This window comes from Ceratotherium simum, chromosome 38 (assembly GCF_057802395.1).
Source record: "Ceratotherium simum simum isolate JZ-2026a chromosome 38, ASM5780239v1, whole genome shotgun sequence".
Taxonomy (NCBI): domain Eukaryota; kingdom Metazoa; phylum Chordata; class Mammalia; order Perissodactyla; family Rhinocerotidae; genus Ceratotherium; species Ceratotherium simum.
In genome coordinates, this window is record NC_141937.1 from 9,051,262 (window position 1) to 9,069,177 (window position 17,916).

General features: G+C 41.7%; 1 protein-coding gene across 1 annotated transcript in view; it reads right to left on the reverse strand.

The window, feature by feature from the left end:
* FNDC1 (fibronectin type III domain containing 1) overlaps positions 1 to 17,916 on the reverse strand; it is a 101,664-nt gene that overhangs the window by 27,140 nt on the left and 56,608 nt on the right. The window contains exons 9-14 of the mRNA XM_087425072.1: positions 17,517 to 17,624; positions 14,447 to 14,635; positions 10,509 to 13,217; positions 8,647 to 8,747; positions 6,266 to 6,377; positions 4,936 to 5,343 (exon numbers count right to left, since the gene is read on the reverse strand). Coding sequence (XP_087281198.1) covers positions 4,936 to 5,343; positions 6,266 to 6,377; positions 8,647 to 8,747; positions 10,509 to 13,217; positions 14,447 to 14,635; positions 17,517 to 17,624 — 3,627 coding nt within the window. The remainder of the gene's footprint in view (positions 1 to 4,935; positions 5,344 to 6,265; positions 6,378 to 8,646; positions 8,748 to 10,508; positions 13,218 to 14,446; positions 14,636 to 17,516; positions 17,625 to 17,916) is intronic.

Consider the following 17,916-nt stretch of genomic DNA (forward strand, 5'->3'; position numbering starts at 1 on the left):
ACCACCAACCATCGTGGTATGGTTTATTCTCTTGAGTGGTTTATCCAAATGGTCATGAAAAAATGAGTGCAAAATATCACCAAAGAATTAAAGCCTTAGCTCTTGAGATATTTAAAAAACTATAAAAAAATATTCTCAGGAGAAGTGTAGAGAGAAGGTAAATGACAGCCATTTGAAACCCAACAACATTTGCAAATCATGCAGTTCGTCCAGCTCAAGTGAATTTTCAATTATTCTCCTTGTATCTTCTGTCTTGAGAGCGAGCTGTGGCAGGGTGGAACCGTTTTCCATAATAACTGATGTTTTTCTGAGACATGCCCCAGGATCAGGTTACAAATCGTTAAAGATGTTCAGCTGGCTCGTAATTTTCCAAATACACACGATAGCATCAGATTCGCTATAGAAACGGAACCTGAAAAAGAAGGATCACTGGCTTTTACTTCTCAGTTAGAAAAAAGAGAATGCCTATAGCTTAAGGTATTTAGATATTCAAAGATGCATATTTAGGCACCATGAGGAATTTGACATAAAGCAGAAGACACTGTCTCTACTGCAAGGAGTTTATTATTTAATGGGGAAGTCAGATCAAGCAAAAAAATATGTGTGTGTCTGTGTGTATGTGTCTGTGTGTGTGTGGAAAGAGGCAGAGAGGAGTAAAGGAAACAATACACAAAACAAGCATATAATATGCATCTATGCTTACGGGAATGTACATACAAGTATGGCATCCATAACAAATGAGGAAGTGCCTCAATACTGCCTGAATTAGTGGAATGATTGAATGATACAAGGTTATTCCTAGAACATTATTTTAAAACTGTGTTTTAATGAAGAGGGGGCAGTATTTAACCAGGGGAGCCAAGACTTTGGGATTTGAAAAGGTGATTTTAAAATTGGAGGGCTAGAAACAAAATTATAGGACTTTGCCAATGGAATGTAATGACAAATGGTTGACTGGATGGGGGTTGCAGAGAGGGGAGTCTTGGAAGGGCAGGTATTCATTGAGTGACCACTAATGCAGGTTCTAAATCATAATCACTACAGCAACAAACATTTCAGGCCACTAGGCTGCAAAGTGCCATGGCCAAAATGTCACTTTGTCAATACTGGTTGTATACGCATGGAGCCCCAGCACGTGTGAGTGTACATTACGGACTGAACTACACTTAATACAACAAAAGAGAAGGTGCATGAGAGAAAACACAAACTCGAGAGCAGAGCAAGAGGCAGGGAAACACGGTACAGGTGGTTCTGTGGATGACGTGTGAGGGGGAGATGTGGGACGGTCTCTCAGCTGACATCAGTCTCTTACTGAAAGCATCTCTCTGACCTGAGTGTTATTACAGCACTTACAGAATGCATTTTTGCACATCAAGACCACTACAAGGTGTTCAACCAAGAAATGGCAAACTCTGTTATAGACAGAGTTTTTTAGACAGTGCGTAGGATTTTCAAGAGTAATTCTGACTCTGATTTTCAAATCACAAGCCATCTTTAGAAGCTAATGCCCACCCACGATGCTCACTTCTATGCCTCTGTCCATCACTAGGCCTGACGTGTTCCATTCCAATGATGGACGAAGCAGGGGCTATGCTTTGTATTCCCAAGGCAAGCACAGTGCTGGGCTCACAGTAACATTCAATAAATGTGTGTTGAAGTGGACATCTGGAGAGGAGGTAAGTAGAAGCTGGGTAAGGAAGCCCAATAAGGAATAGTAATTTGACTGTTGGGCCAGTAGGGCCAGCCGAGAGATGGAGAGAATGAAGCAAATCTAAGAAATACGATGGAGGAAGAATCAGTGAGAATTGAGGAGACCTGACAATGGAGATGAGAGAGCAAAAGAAGCCAAAAGGGACACTAAGGCTTCAGGCCTGGAGAACTCTGTGGGTTATTGTGAAATCATCCTTATCCTGTCTTGCCCTGTTTTAAAGATGAACATTTTGGTTTTCTGATAAGAGAGTGAGCTGTTTCTATCTACTGTAATTTCAGTTTGATTGTAAGCCCTTCAGAGGCAGAGCCATGCCATCTACTTTTCTGTATCTCCCATAGAACCCGATCCATGCAGAGTAGATGATTAATGATCATTTGCTGGTTTTATTTTATTTTAAAAAATTATGAATAAAGCCAGAAAAACAAAAACAAGAGCTACTCCATCCTCTTTAAATTACAACATGGGTTTTCTCATAATGAAATCATTGTCCCAAGGATAAAGATAAAAAAACGTTCATCAAATGAATTTACTCAGTTCTAAATCAGGGCTTATCTTAGACACAGAACTTAATCACACTCACTTTCACTTTCAGAAACTGTAAACTGAAAGTATAAAAAATACCTATGTCAATATCATCAGTTATTAGGGAACTGTAAATCAAAACCTCAATGAGATACCACTTCACACCCACTAGGATGGCTAGAACTTAAAAGACAGATAATAACAAGTGTTGGTGAAGATGCAGAGAAATCGGAAGCCTTGTACATTACCGGTAGGAATGTAACATGGTACAGTCACTATGGAAAACAGTTTAGCAGTTCCTCAAAAAGTTAACATAGAGTTACTATTGGACACAGCAACTCTACTACCAAGTATATACCCGAGAGAAATGAAAATAGGTGTTAAAAAAAACTTGTATACAAATGTTCATAGCAGCATTACTCATCAGAGCCAAAAGGCGGAAACAACCCAAATGTCCATCAACTGATGAATGGATAAAATGTGGCATAGCCACACAATGGAATATTAATCAGCAATAAAAGGAATGAAGTACAGATATACTCCACAATGTGGATAAACTTAAAAACAAATTACGCCAAGTGAAAGAAGCCACTTATTTCTGAAGAATGAAATGTCCAGAATAGACAAATATAAAGAGGCAGAAAGTAGATTAGTGGTTTCCAGGGGTTGGAAGGAGTGGTGAATGGGGACTGACTGCTTATGGGTATGGAGTTTCTTTTGGGGGCTGTGAGAATGTTCTGGAATTTGATAGTGATGATGCTTGCACAACTCTGTGAATACACTAAAAATCATTAAACTGTACACTTTAAAAGGGTGAACTTCATGGTATGTGAATTATATCTCAATAAATTAAAAATTTAAAAATAAAAACTACAATTAGAATTAATACGAGGAAGAGAATGTTTAATAAAGTTATTAGTGGAGCACTAGAAATAAAAAAGAAAGATAGGCCATACAGAAGTACTTTTAAAAGAATAAATTATAGTACATTAAATATTGTTTAAGGATGATATGTTGTTCTCCCCAAATTTAATGTTTTCCTAAGACTTTGTATTGATTTGTATTGATTTCAAAATGCTGCCTAGAGGCCAATTATTAGTAACACTTGGATACTAGGAAATCAGAAGAATGGACATGAGTGATGTAAAAGACATATATATAATATATATATATGTTATGATTCACAAAGAAAAGAAGAAACAAACAAGCCAAGAAAAATATTGACTTTCATGCCAAATAAAAGTCCAAAAAGAAAAAGAAAAGAACAAGCTATCAAGCCTATATAAAAGCAGACAAAAGAAAATGCAAAATATTAATAATAATAGTAATTAAAACCAAATCTAAAATAGTCACTCTTCTGTTAATTATTCTGTAACCAATTATTAAGTAAATATCTATTCTAATAATATTTCAGTTTTTTTAAATAAACACATTAATGTATGTAGAAGTAAGAGGTCAAGGAAAGAACATAATATTTTCATTCCAGAAATCCAAACATAAATTCCTATTTGTACTCACTGGGTACATTGATCTTGTGAGAATTTTCTTCTCAGTGGTCCTCTTCCTCAGTATGTTTCCTTATTTTTTGGTGTGAATTTGTCAGATGTGTCAAATGTTCCTGTTTATTTGGAATTTTTCCGTGGAAAGACTGACTTCAAACAGAATTCCTATTTTGGATACAGCATTCAAGTTCAAATCAATTAGGCTTATCATGGTCAACAATGCTGTGTACAAACTCAGGGCATGCAGATAATTCCTGAAATGAAGGGTCTCCACTCTGCATTAGCTTAAAAAGACATAAGCTTTACAGTCGACATGGCAATTCATTTCAACCTGGGGAAAGAAGATGAATTTGCCTCTTCCGAGCCTGATGCAAATACAGGATGACCTCTTCCAAAGCAGCTTGACAGGGACTGAGTAGAAAAGATGATGAGATCTCAGCTCCACCGGGACCTGACCGGAAGTGACCTAGCTGCCATTCTTTAGGGACAATGGGCCGTTCCCAGTAGGAAGACATGGCAGGGGAAGAGGCTAGCCCTGATGGGGTATCCCAAAGCAGGGAAATGGCCCCGTCCCACCCAATGGAAGGCCCCTGCTGCCATGAGAGCCCAGCCAAGCAAGGATTAGCCTTTTCCAAAGGAAGAGGTGATCAAAAGCGTTCAGCTGCCCAACGTGCTCGGGAAACTCTACTTTTCTTGGAAATTCACAACGAGACTATTCAATGATCTGAAGGATCCAACAGTAAGAAATTCATTCAACTGTGTTTAAATCACATAGCTAATCACAGAATCTTTTTTTAAAAATATATACATATATAATAAGTACCAATCTACTAATACCCACTGGAACACACTTTGGGAAACACTAGTCCAAGCTAATAATGTCCCTTGCTTCAACTACATTTTTGACTTGGGTTGTGACAAAGTTGCTAGATAAAACACAGGACACCTACTTAGATCTGAATTTTAGATAAACAGCAAATAATTTTTCATATAAGCATATCCCATGCAAAATTTTTATTTCCTAAATCTGACAACCCTAGTTGTGACTCAGTACTGTCGAACAAGCCTTGTGGGATTAGGAATGCCTCTAGTTACTGGTCTGCTGTGCACCCTACTTACCCCTCCCTGCTGCCTCTGGGACTCTACTCAGAAATGCAGCATGCTAGTTACGTGGGCCTCCATTAGAACAAAGACAGTTACCTTCTTCAGGATAGCACTCCGGGACCCCACTGGAGCCCATTATGAGGTTGCCAGCTTCGTCATGCTGCTCCAGGGTCCCAGGGGGACAGGTGGGGATGGGGGTGGTGGGTTGAGGGGTGGTGGTGGTGGTGGTTGTCTGCGTAGTGGTTCGGATGGTGGTCGTTGGGCGTTTGGTGGTGGTCGTGGGCCTCGGGGTCGTCGTGGTGGGCCTCGGGGTCGTGGTAGTGGTGGGTCGTGGGGTTGTGATGGGGGAAAGGGTGGTTGTTCTGATGACCTCCAAGCCCACCAGGGGCTTCCCTCCAAGACTCAAAATGGGCTTATCCTGGGCAATGGCCAGAGGTTTGCCATGCCGCCCCTGCCCGAAGAGGGGGAGGCCATCAGGGCTCACCACGGGGGTCCCTCCCAGATCTGAAACAAAATCAAACACAAGCTGTGCAACAAGGTGAAACATTCCAGAGAAAGTAAAAAGCAAGTGAAAAGTGTCTTCTCAAAGCTTATGTATTCCTACATTTTAATCAGTAAAGGGCAAAGAAATAATTAAAAGGATACCAGCTGAGTTAGCAATATCTGCTGCTTTCCAGAAATTTCTGGACTTATTATATAGTCCATTACTCTGTATTACCTTACATAAATATATAAATGTTTCATCAATATGTCCCATTACCCTGAAATAACTCTTAGTCTCTAGTAAGGAAAGTAATTCTTTCCTCCTCCTCATTCCTACATTTAAAGAGGAAAATGTTACTTTGGACCAGGTGTGGCAAACCAGAGTAGATATTTTAAGCTTCATGGGTCACACAGTCTCTGTTGCAACCACTCAACTCTGCCATTATAGGGCAAAAAAGCCATAGACGGGACACAAATGAGTGTTTCTATGTTCCACTAAAACTTTGTGGATGGACACTGAAATGTGAATTCCATATAATTTTCACATCACAAATATTATTATTCTTTGATTTTTTTTTTTTTGCAATCATTTAAAAATGTAAAAAACTATTCTGAGCTCACAGGCTGTACAAAAACAGGCAGCAGACAGGGTCTGGCCCGAGGGCTGTAGTTTGCTGATCTCTGCTCCTGGCTGCCCAATGTAAAGAATGAAGCAGAAGTCGAGCGCCATCTTTCCTAGAGGGTGGAGTATGTAGGAAAAGTATAACTACAGTTGTATCAGGGGAAAAGCTAAATTCTGCCTCTTTTGAGGCATCTTCTTCCATATGGCTAAAACTAATTGGAGCAAGGGCCCCCATAAAAATCAGGCAGAGGAGGAAGAGAGAAGGTGTTATTCTAGAGTAATCCAAGACACTTCCGTTCCTTAAAAACCATCCCCACTTACCCACAATGGTTCGACCATCTCCTCCTAGCTTAACCCGAAGAGGATTTCCGTGAGAATCTTGGAGGTGCCTTCCTTCTGCATTCAATACTAACCCACGGTCAAGATCCACGACCTAAATCCACAACATAGATTAAAGAATATATTGGACATTTCAAAATGTTCACATTATTTGAACTACATGAATATATGCATGAAGCCTCCACAGGAAACCATCATGTGAGTAGGAAACATTATTTTTGTCAGCATCACTCATAAGATTTAATAATAAAGTGCAAATCAATCATTTTTTTTTTTGAGGAAGCTGGGCCCTGACCTAACATCTGTTACCAATCATCCTCTTTTACTGTTTTCTCCCCAAAGCCCCAGGACATAGCTGTATATCCTAGTTGTAGGTCTTTCTAGTTCTTCTATGTGGGACGCCTGCTCAGCATGGCTTGATGAGCGGTGTAAGTAGGTCCGCGCCCAGGATCCAAACTGGTGAACCCTGGGCCACCAAAGCAGAACGAATGCACTTAACCACTATGCCACCAGGCCTGCCCCAAAACAGTCATATTTTATATTATAATTGCTTACCCATATAATATGTAAATTGTTGTAAGTTCCTCAAGTATACAAAAGATGTTCAAAATATTTTTATCATTTAGTTTGTTGTGTATAATGCTGAAAAGTAGGAAATAATCTAAGTGTACATCCATGGAGGGAAGAGATTTAAAAAACTATGGCCCATTCAGACAGTGGAATACTATGCAGCCAATGAAAAGGATTTGGAAATGCTACATATATTGACATATACCAATGTGAACTCAGATTACAGGACTGATTATTTTGCAAAAATAAAAATATATTCATTTTTGTCTATAAGCTTAAAACTGCAGAGAAAAATATCTGGACAAATATATCCCAAACTATTAAGAGTGGTTGTCTCTGAGAAGTGGTTTGAGATGCTTACTATCTTTTTCATTTATATCTGAACTGTTTCAGCTTCTTGCAATGAACATGTATTGCTAGTATATTAAAAATGCAAAATGTTTCCATTTTGCTGTTAATGTTAAAAATCAAAGTTGCTATAACAAAAATGATTTAATTTGTAATTAAATTGTCTAATATAGTATACATGCAAAAAGTTCATATTCTGAGGAATTATAAAACTTGAAAAAGCTATTATTATCTCTGTTAAGGAACAAGCTCATGCTCTACACTGGTGTTTCTCAAAGTGTGGCCCTGGACCAGCAGCCTCAGCATCACCTGGGCATCATATATTGTCGGATATGCAAATTACCTGGCCTTACCCCACACCGCATTTGACAAGCCCCTCCCACCCCCTGATTCTGATGCTCACTAAAAGTTGAGACCCAACACTCTGCACGATCAGGCCACTGGATGAACCCCTGCAAGCAGGTGACTTTGTTGGATGCTGTCTCAGTAATTTAAATAAAACTTATTTATATAAACCCTAGTTTTGCAATCTACTCCATATAGTTTCAATTCAAAATTGTTCACAGTGATATTTTGCTTTAATATGCATTCCTCCTATTATAAATTTCTGTTGCTTCTAGAAATGATGAAATGTATCTTTAGATCACCTGTGTCTGAAAATTTCATGAAATTTCCTTCAATATGTTTTCCTGAACTTTATTGTTATAAATGGGAAGTTTTGACTGGGAATTCCACTATAAATGTGTTGAATCTTGGAAGAAATATTTCAAAGCTTGAACATTGTCAAGTGTTCTGCCCATTACCCTCAACCCACCAAAAACGCCTAAACTTTTATCTTAACCCCTGAAGGTTAAAGTCATTTAGCTTAAACATTCATAAAGTACCAATACTTACTTTTTTTTTGGACAAACAACTTCCAACGATTGTTGGAGGATTCAAAAGGTGATCTGATAAAAACTGCCAATTTGATTCAGGGTTTTTTTATTTGTTTGTTTTCACCCCGCTTCCTTTGACAAAGGATTTGTGACAATGTACAGAAAATACTTGTACTATTTAACCAAACCATAAATAAAAAATAAAAAATAAAGCTCCCAGGACTGGGAAAATAGAAGTTCATTTGAGAGGCCATCCATCAGGTTGTACGTCATTGCCGTGGTTGGGCCATACCCTTTGTGTGAGCTTTCTAACCAGTCAAGGCAAATGGGAAACAAGGGCCCATGCCTTATCTGATTAGCTATTAGAAGAAAACAAACTACCTACTCAGGAGAATCAAAGATTTTTCTGAGCACTGAAGGAAACAATATACAAGTATATTGCCATCTGAGTGGTTAAAAATAGAGAAGAAAGAAAAAAAGACTGCTTCATGTATTATCACACAACGCCCATCATTTTTCTCTTCCCAACAGCATGAAAACAACTGGTATGTGTAAAGAGGTTTACCCTACCCACTTTGTTCCTTGAGGGCCATTGATAATTCTTTGTCCATTGGGTTTTCCATTACCACCAGGAAGTACTTTCCCTTCTACGTCTGGTCTGCCGTTATAACCTGCACAGTACAAAATAAATCAATAAAAACAGAACCTGGCAAATTCAACATTCCTGGAAAGTTGGCTTCATACCAGTCTATAAGTAGTAACACATCACTTCAGACAGAAACATTAAACAGAATTTTAAACCAATAGCTCATATATATTAGATAATGATAGTCTTGACTTGTGACTTCTACATGACAAATCTGTTAAGAACACGGTAAGGTCAGTTTTCTGACAATATTGGGGGGATGAGAGTCTTCAGCATGAAGTAAATTTTCCAGATAAATCTTAAGACCTTAGTAGTTGTAGCTTTATTTTAGCCAGTTGGAAGGTGGAGGGAGGGAAGGAGGGTTGGGAGCATGGAGAAAATTATCTCTAAAACATGGTAGCTGCTGTCCTGCTCGTCTCAGCGGACTATTTCTATTTCTAGCTGACTCAGGTCCCGATCCTCAATTGCCAAGTAGAACCGCACAGTGCTGACTCAAGCTTGCTGAACTCTGTGGGGCCGCTTGAGAAGAATTTGCTCAGAGAGGAAGTAGAGGATCCAGCTGGCCTCCCTTCCAGTTTCTGTTTCTGCCTCTTCCTTTCACCTGCCCTTTCTCTTCGCCTCATGCCATCTCTGATCAGCTACACTTCGTATGAGGCCTCTACTGGGCATGCTCTGTGGTCTGGCCTTACCCAGCGGTAAAGTGTTTGGGTTTTCTGACAACTATTTGGAGGTCAGAGACTTAATTCTCTCACTCAAATAGCTAATGGGAATTAAATATTTATTGAGTTTCTACTATGTACAAGGGAATGTGGGTTTTATATCTATTATCAGGGTCTTAGGTTTGCTTAAAATAGTCATTTATAAGGGAAAACTGAGCTCAATGTGGGGTGTTATTTTATGTCTTTACATTGGGCTAAACTGATAACACACCGTACAGATTAAGAAATACTAGATACATTCATTTAAGAATGTTCATTACCAATTCCATGCAAGCAGAGTGCAAGGCACCACTTAACCAAATGCAGAGTTAGGATAAATATCTTAGATCCTGCCCTGGAGTCCATGTAGACTCCAGTTCATAGCGTAGACTCCATTCATAGCTATGTCCCATCCTAAGTGTAAGTCACACATCTGCCTGTTACTCCTCTGTGTGACAAGCATCTTTAACATGCATTTTCTGGAGGTTTTAAATAACATTCACTGATTGCAATGTCTAAGCAATTCACACCCAAGACATTTGAGTTTGTCCCGGGGTATGTTCAGTTGAGAGTTCCATATGCAGAATCAACAAGAACAAGATCCAGCCTACATAGGTATTGTATTTCTTACTGTGGATTCCTTAAATATACCCTGGCATATGAACAACTAAACATAACCTAAAATACAGGAAGCTGAGTTTGGCATCATGGTGGTGACACATGTTCACAGATTAAGAGCATATGTTAAGGATTCAAAGAGGCAGTATGGGATGGTGGAATGACAGAGGGCTGTGGAATTAGTGTCTGAGATTGGAATGGCAGCTCAGCCACTTCATAGCTGTCTGACCTCGGCCAAACGACTCAGATCCCTAAGCCCTAGCTTCCTCATCTGAAAACCAGGAGAAACAATGCAAACCCTATGAGATGGTAAAAGGATGAAATCATGTTCCATCTGCACAACTCTTAACACAGTGCTTAGACATAGCAGATGCTCAATAAAATAAAATGTGATCCTTCCAGGAATTGTTATGAACACTACTGAGAACCGTCAAGAAAATGTTAAGTGACTATTTGTAAAAACAAATTACCTTGTCTGAAAGGGGGTCTCACAGGTTGGCGTGAGAGAGGGTTCCGGAATCTGGAGTTCATCATGCGCTGGCGCAAGGAGAGCATCGGGGTGGTGGAGGAATAGATAAGAGGGGCGCGGGTGGTGGACCGCGGCCAGGCGGGGGGGCCCACGGTGGGACTTGGGGTGGCAGGGCTGCCAGGGGGCTGTCTGGGCGGGAGGTGCGAAGCTCTCGGAGAGCTGCCTGGAGGAGGAGGAGGTGGAGGAGGAGGAGGGCGCTTCACTGGGGTGTCATTCTCGTCCTGGAAGGAGCCCACTTTGGGAGGCGCAAGCACCAAGGTTGGCTCCTTCTCCTCTTTAGCAATGTTCCCATCGGCATATTTGCTGCTCCTGGGGATGGAGGAGGAGGGCCACTTTGGAACAGAGGAAGACAGAGGGTCCTCGTCCTTTCCTCCTTTAAAAAACCCCGCGTCTTCATCATCCTCGGCCGAGACCGACTGCTGAGATTTAGACGTCAGCGGCTCCTTCTTGGATGGCGTGGCCCGGGACGCGCCGTCCTTCTTCCCCACCGCCTGGGGCCCTGCTCTGCCCGGGGCCCTGGGGCGGGCGTAGGGGTGGGGGCTGCTGGGCCTGCTGGGCCTCGGGGATAAGCCTGGGGCTCTGCGGAGGTGACTGTCGCCCGCGCTTCCTGCCTGAGCCTCCACCTGGCGGTGCTTGGGAAGGGACGGGGTGGCGTCCTTGGCTCGGGCCGAGTGTGCGGGCGCCCGGACACCTCTGGCCTCTGCTTCTGTGCTGTCAGAATCCCCATTCTGATTCTGGGGAGTCGTGGGGAGCACCCCTCGGGAGCTTGCTGTGAGTGGCGACTGACTGTCTCTGGACGTATAAGGGTCCGAGAAGGAGGCGCTTTCCTGCAACGTGGGTTGGGGACGCCCAGCCTGGGGGAGCGCAGGCTTGGAAGGCGGACGCCCCACTTCTTTGCTCTGGGGGCCGCGGGGCTGCTGCTGGGACCCGGAGATGGTTGAAGAAGGCTGCTTTTCCGGAGCGGCAGCCCCAGCACCCATCCTTTTGGGCACGCCGGACCCGGGGTGTTGCTGTGACCGTGCCGTGGACGGCCGAGCAGGGGACAATTGTGTTTTGGGGGAACCGCCCTCCACGCCCACGTCGGTGCTCTGTTGAACCTCCTGCGCCTTTGACACAGATTTGCCCTGAGGATGCGCACCCGCCCAAGTCCCGGCGGATTTGGGGATCTCTGCCAGGGGCTCCTTCCGCTGAAGGCTCGCCCCTCTCTGGGGGCCTCTTCTTAGGTGGTCCACGCCCCGGAAGGCAGGCTGCCTGGAGGAGGAAGGCATGTGGTCATTCACCACGGTGGCAGGAAGTGGCGTTTCGTCTTCTGCCTCCCTCTCTTTACTATCTTCATGGATATCGGAGCCACGCCTATGGTCAGAAGCTGGGTGAGAACTCACCCTCGAATGAACTCGGGGGGACACCGTGGATGGCGGGGAGCTGGAGGGCTGCAACCGGAGTCCTCGGCCATTGCCAAACCTGTTTGGGTATCTCCCATGGGCAGCAAAGGGCTTGTTTCTGAGCAAACTGAAATGTCCAGAGACAGGCGGACCTGCGGGCAGCCGGGCCCGAAACGTCGGGGCCGTAGCCTCGGCCTGCCTCCTTTTATCTTCTGCATCATTGTCATCGCCATTGTCATCGCCATCAGACGCATCCGCTCCCTCAGAGACCTGTGCCCTGGAGGAGAGACGAGAAGAGACCGAGGAAAACTTGGAAGACTGCGATGGCACACTGAACTTGGTAGCTTGCCCATCCTTCCAGCCCCTGGAGAGTGGAGACCCTGGGTGTGGTTCCGTGGGCAGCAGCCGAGAGGACCCCCCATAGGTTGGAGAAAGTCTCAAGGGTGGGGCTGGAGCACTCAAATTTTCCTCCCCATCCTCAGAATAGGGTGCCCTCCGAGCTGGCAAGGCTGGTTTTGCGCTGTGGGGCTCGGAGCCCCTGTCCCGCATGGCGTTCCAGGCCGACTGGCGGCTGGACGACAGGGCTGGTCTCGAGTGCGCTGCGCTCTTGGGAGGCAGCTGCTGGGAGACCGCGTCCTTGGGGTGCCGGGAGCCTGCGGCTGGCTCTTCCTCCTCTGGGCCCAGGGAGTCATTGTCAATAGAGCTGGAAGGCGGGTTGGTAGAGGGCCCCCCAGAAGGGCGGCGAGGACTGCCCTCAGTGGGTGTGTGGGGGACAGAAGAGGCCGAGGCCGAAGGGGACGCCCCTGGACGAGGGTGGGAGGCCACCAAGGAGCCACGCTTATCTACGCCTTCCTTTCGGGGCAGTACTGGCGTTCGGGCTCTCATTGGAGTCCTTCCAGGAGCAAAGACCGGGTGGACAGATCTACTTGGTGTCCTCTGCTGTGGCTTCTGGTCCTGGGTCTCCGAGGGTGATGGCGGTGGGTCCCCTCGGGAATCCAGCTCCTCCTCATCGGTGAGTTCTGTCAACTGAAGATCCAACCTTTCAGTTTTCCTGGGGGGAAGCTGGAGCAGCCCACCGTTAGCCAATATTTTGTTCTTCAAGTCAAGAAGCTGATTGTTGACATTTCTGCCCCGGGGAGAAACAGGCAAATGAGTGTGTTTTGAGGAACTTGGAGCTTTCTGAGAGGGTGAAGAAGGCTTGGGTTTTTCAGGTTTGGAATCATCCTCCACGTCTGCTTTCTGCTCAACATCAGACCCACTGGTCCGGGCTGTAATAGATTTTAGAGAATTTGCCGTCAAAGAAGAAATTGGAAAGCTGTGCAACAGAAAGTAAGGATTTACATGGCAGTATGGAGGCATTTAAAATTAGTAATTATAATTGATAATTTCTCATTCTTTAGATATTGGACATTTATTTTCCCAATTATAGCAGTCTCCTTTAACGTTCTGTTTTGCTTTAAGTAATAGATATAGTCATTCTTAACAATGTCCGCAAGAAATACATATAAGACTGGTACAAAATGCTGAATGATCTATATTCAAAACTATATGGAGATGTGTTGTGTGTGACTCGCAAGTGACTGGGGCGAGTAACAAATTTGTAATTTTTGAGCCATTCCAAAGAGTTCTCTATCGCCCCAGTATGTCCTTACTTGCTTCCCCCTTATTCCTGAAATCCCTTTAATAATGGAGACATTTGTAATTCCAAAATAAGGCCTAAAATAAAAAGACTCCTAGGGTAGGTAAAGCATTGTATCACTTGTACCCTACAATTTACCCATTCTTGAGAGCAAGAGTGAATGCAGGAAGGATGCTGTAAGGGGAGGGGAATTTATATAGCAATGGGGAATCCAGAGGGAGCAAACTTCATCAATTTCAGTTTCTTCAGGACAGAACTGTTTCATATTGCAGTATACTCTGGATCCTCATGGTACATAACGAAGGAGAGAGCTACCAGTATCTGCTGGAAATGTGGGGAAGCAGAAAAGAAAACACAGTCCAAAAACATCCCACTCCAGTTTTGGATTTTATTAACCTGCTTGGTTTTGATACTGATCAGATAAACAAGGTAATTGAAATTCCTCTGAGTAAAGCTGCCCTCCAAAATCATGGAATACAAACTAAACATTTTTAATGCTATTTAGAAATTGAAGAGCTAACAATTAAAAATGTCACATTACACTTGTAAAAATGTTCTTTCCCTGTCATCATAAACCCAAATTACACAGGGACATAAGATTAATCACATAATGAATACATATCATGTTATTGTAATTTGTCATAGTAATTAATGTTATTAGCATCAATATCATTTTAGTCTTTGGGGAGACTAATTTCTAAATGGACCCCAAAAATATTTTAGGAATCAATATGCAAACTTAGCCCAAAAATCATCAACGGAGCAGTTCTAAACTCAAAAGCATGATTCAAAGTAACACACCACAATTAGCAATAATGAAGAGAGAGAGAAAAAGAGCCACAAATATACAATGCTTACTTGTTGGCATAGCGACAATGAAGGCTTTGGAGTGAGGCCCCATTCCTCTCCTGTTAGCGGCCCGGATTTTGAAAAGATAGCGTTCCCCAGGCTGCAGACCGTCCACTAGGGCAGAAGTAGTGTCGCCAGGATAGGTGAGGGACTTTGCTCCAAATGGTTTGAGAGCCGGGGCGTATGAAAGAATGTATTCTGAAATGATTTGGCAGACGGTTGGAAGGAGGAAACTGAAAACAGTCCTGTGTCCAGCAGACAGACTGTATGGGCAGGATGAATTAGAATGTGCATTACTAAAATTAATACTCAGCAATGCACGTCAAGTCAGCAGCTGGAGCGTAAAGACGCGGTAGAAGGTGAACCAGCATTCATTCAGGCCACCAGACAGGGCTACAGAGTTCATTAGCTGGCAAGTTTCTATTTCAGCAAATGAAACATATGGAACCCGGGAGCCCAGTCTTCCTACAATTTACCAAAAATATTTACACTGCGTTTGGGTTTTTTCTTCATTGTATTTATTTACTAATTTACTATGACAGAATTAAAACATCCTGAGTAGAAGAAACCATGGAAAAAGAAATGACAGCTGCTAGGAATTAATTCTGAAGAGCTGCTGACACCTTCAAGAGTTTCAATTTATTAATCTGGGCTATTTTTATTTGCATATTAAGCCAGATAAATTCCATCTTTTGAATATAATTTCACTTTTGTAGGAATTGTAAAAGTTCTTACTGAATATAAGCATACAGGAAAGTTCACAGTATTTAAAACTGAGAGGAAAAATTGCTAAGTAATAGATTTATGCGTTGTCTAATGTTTCCATCTTTAATTGGCTATATCTGTAGACATATAATACCCTTCAACTTTGAAAATCACAGCAAATTCAGTCCAAGGAGCTAATATATCTCTATGCTTATATGGAAATACTGTAACATAAGGAAGCCATGTTTCAAGGCATAATTTTCAGCCTCGACTAAAAACTGTCATGCCTATTTTCCTCCCAATGAGCTCAAGATTTACAAAACTTATCAAGAAAAATAATTTGAGTTACAGTAAAGCCAAACAATTATCATACTTCCTAGGGGAGCATGGAAGATCTTTTCTTTTCTCTAAGATCTAATCTTTAAAAAGGACATTAATTTTAAAACTTTCAACCAAAAATGCTTTTGCAGCATTTGTCTGAAAAAAAACCACAGTATTCTTTTCCCTTTGAAAATGAACAAACTAGTCATTTGTGGTGGTCAAAAGTAAGAATTAGGAGAGCCCACTGTCTATAAAATTTTGTAATTCAGATTTTTTTATGGATTCAATTCATCTGGAAAAAATTTAACCATGTCAAAGGATATTTTTCTATTATGTTTTATATTTCTCATACATAAAAAATGCCCTAGTATAATTATAAATTTTCAATCCCACCACTAACTACCTAAGCAGGATTAAGACATGTGAGTTCTTTTGGACATAAAAATTCGGTAGCTATTATTATTTCTGGCAATATTTAATTGACTACCAGGGAGCTCCTTTCATGAAAGAGCTATAAATATAAACTAAGATGTGAGAGAAGGAAAGAAAAAAAAATAAGTAGCATGGTAATAATGTCACTAAAGGAGCAATAACTGACTTTTTTTTTTTTTTTTTTTTTGGTGAGGAAGATTGTCCCTGAGCTAACATCTATGCCAGTCTTCCTCTATTTTGTATGTGGGACACCGCCACAGCATGGCTTGATGAGTGGTACGTAGGTCTAAGCCCAGGATCTGAACCCACAAGCCTCGGGCCACTGAAGCTGAGCACGGGAATTTAACCACTATGCCACCAGGCCAGCCTCTAACTGACTTTTTTATAACTAAAAAAAGTAGTCAGCCAAAAAATGTCTTCATTCAATTTTCAGAAGGCTTTTCAGAATCACAACAATAATACAGAAGGAGCCAATGTTCAAATCGTCATAAAAAGAATGACTAAAGGGGCCAACTAAATATTTCTTCTCTTCTTTTGTTTCTCATTTATTTCACTGAAAAAAGGAGCAAGAATAGTACAATATATTCCCAAAAATCTTGAAAATGAGAAAGCATTGTTTAGAAAATACTATTTCACATCTACCTTCCTTAACTTCTATTGTTCCATCAAAAGACATTCTTACAGTCCAGCAAAGATGACTTACAGTTGAATACAAAAGAGAATGATTCAATTTTTTCAATTAAGAAATTCTCAAAGGAGACTAGTGATAATCTTCTGGATTTCATTAAGCTTACACAAACTGTTCACAGTTTCTGGACATATTAAAATTGTCTTCCAAAATCGAGTAACAATAATACCTTAGGATACATTTATATAGACGATGTCAGGGGAAAACCTCAATATGGCCCTTTAAAATATCTCCAAACAGACTTCTGAAAGGTTTTTGAATGTTTTCACATTAAAAAGAAATGATTTGTGCTTTTATTTAATATTCTCAGCAGACTATTTTTAAATTTAACTAGTTGTGAATATTTTATTCTATTTTCCGTTTTTAAATCTACAATATTTTTTTCTATTTTGTCATATTTTCCTCAACCGAAAAAATAATTAATTAAAAAGGCTGACAAATAGGGAAAAAATCCATTTTCCATTTTATTTTATTACAGGACTTGATTTTCAAACCCATTAAATATTTATGGCCCCGTTTAAGACATTTATGGTTCCACGGGGTTCCTGCTCACTCCTAGTTTCCATCATCTTACTAGCACAATGAAATGACCCATAGCATAATAACAAGGTGTCATTTGTATGGGTAAAGGGTAAGATGTCACACCCATACAATTAAAAACACCCCTTCTGATAGCAGCACCAAAATCCCTGTGTACAGGGAAGATGAAAAGTCATCTTCAAGACAACCTGGATCTTCCTGACAATGAAAACTCTGCATGAAATCTCCTTGTCCGTTGAGTTAGCACCCCATATACATATGTTGTTTCTTTATTGCTTCTGCAGTCACTAAACCTGCCATTAGAACCAGCGTTTATCAGAGTCAAGGTACCATCTCTCTTTGGGCCATTTCACTCCCGTGTGCACCTTCTACTTTAAGGAATGAGGTTCTTACCTTTCACTTTCCCCTCGGTCTCAGGCAGCGCATCCCAAGCTACGGTGACAGCCGTGGCTTTGCCATTGACTGGCCAGACGTTCAAGTTTTCAGGAGCTGTGGTAGGAGCTACAAAAGGACCAGGATCCAAGGTTTAAAAATGCCCTTGTGGATACTCTAAAAGTATATGACCTATGGTCCCTCCATACACATTTTTTATTAAAGAGCTACTGTGTTAAGTTTTCTTATACATGAGAGAAAATTCTTCACTTGCTCTTTGTGCAATATAGTGATTTATGACAGTTCTACCAACTCATATAGTGAGTTTAGACATATCTAGGGAAATGCTTTTAGGAATTCAGAATTTCTTTCATTGCTGAATATTGAAATATACAAAGAACATTCAAATCCAGCTCCCACT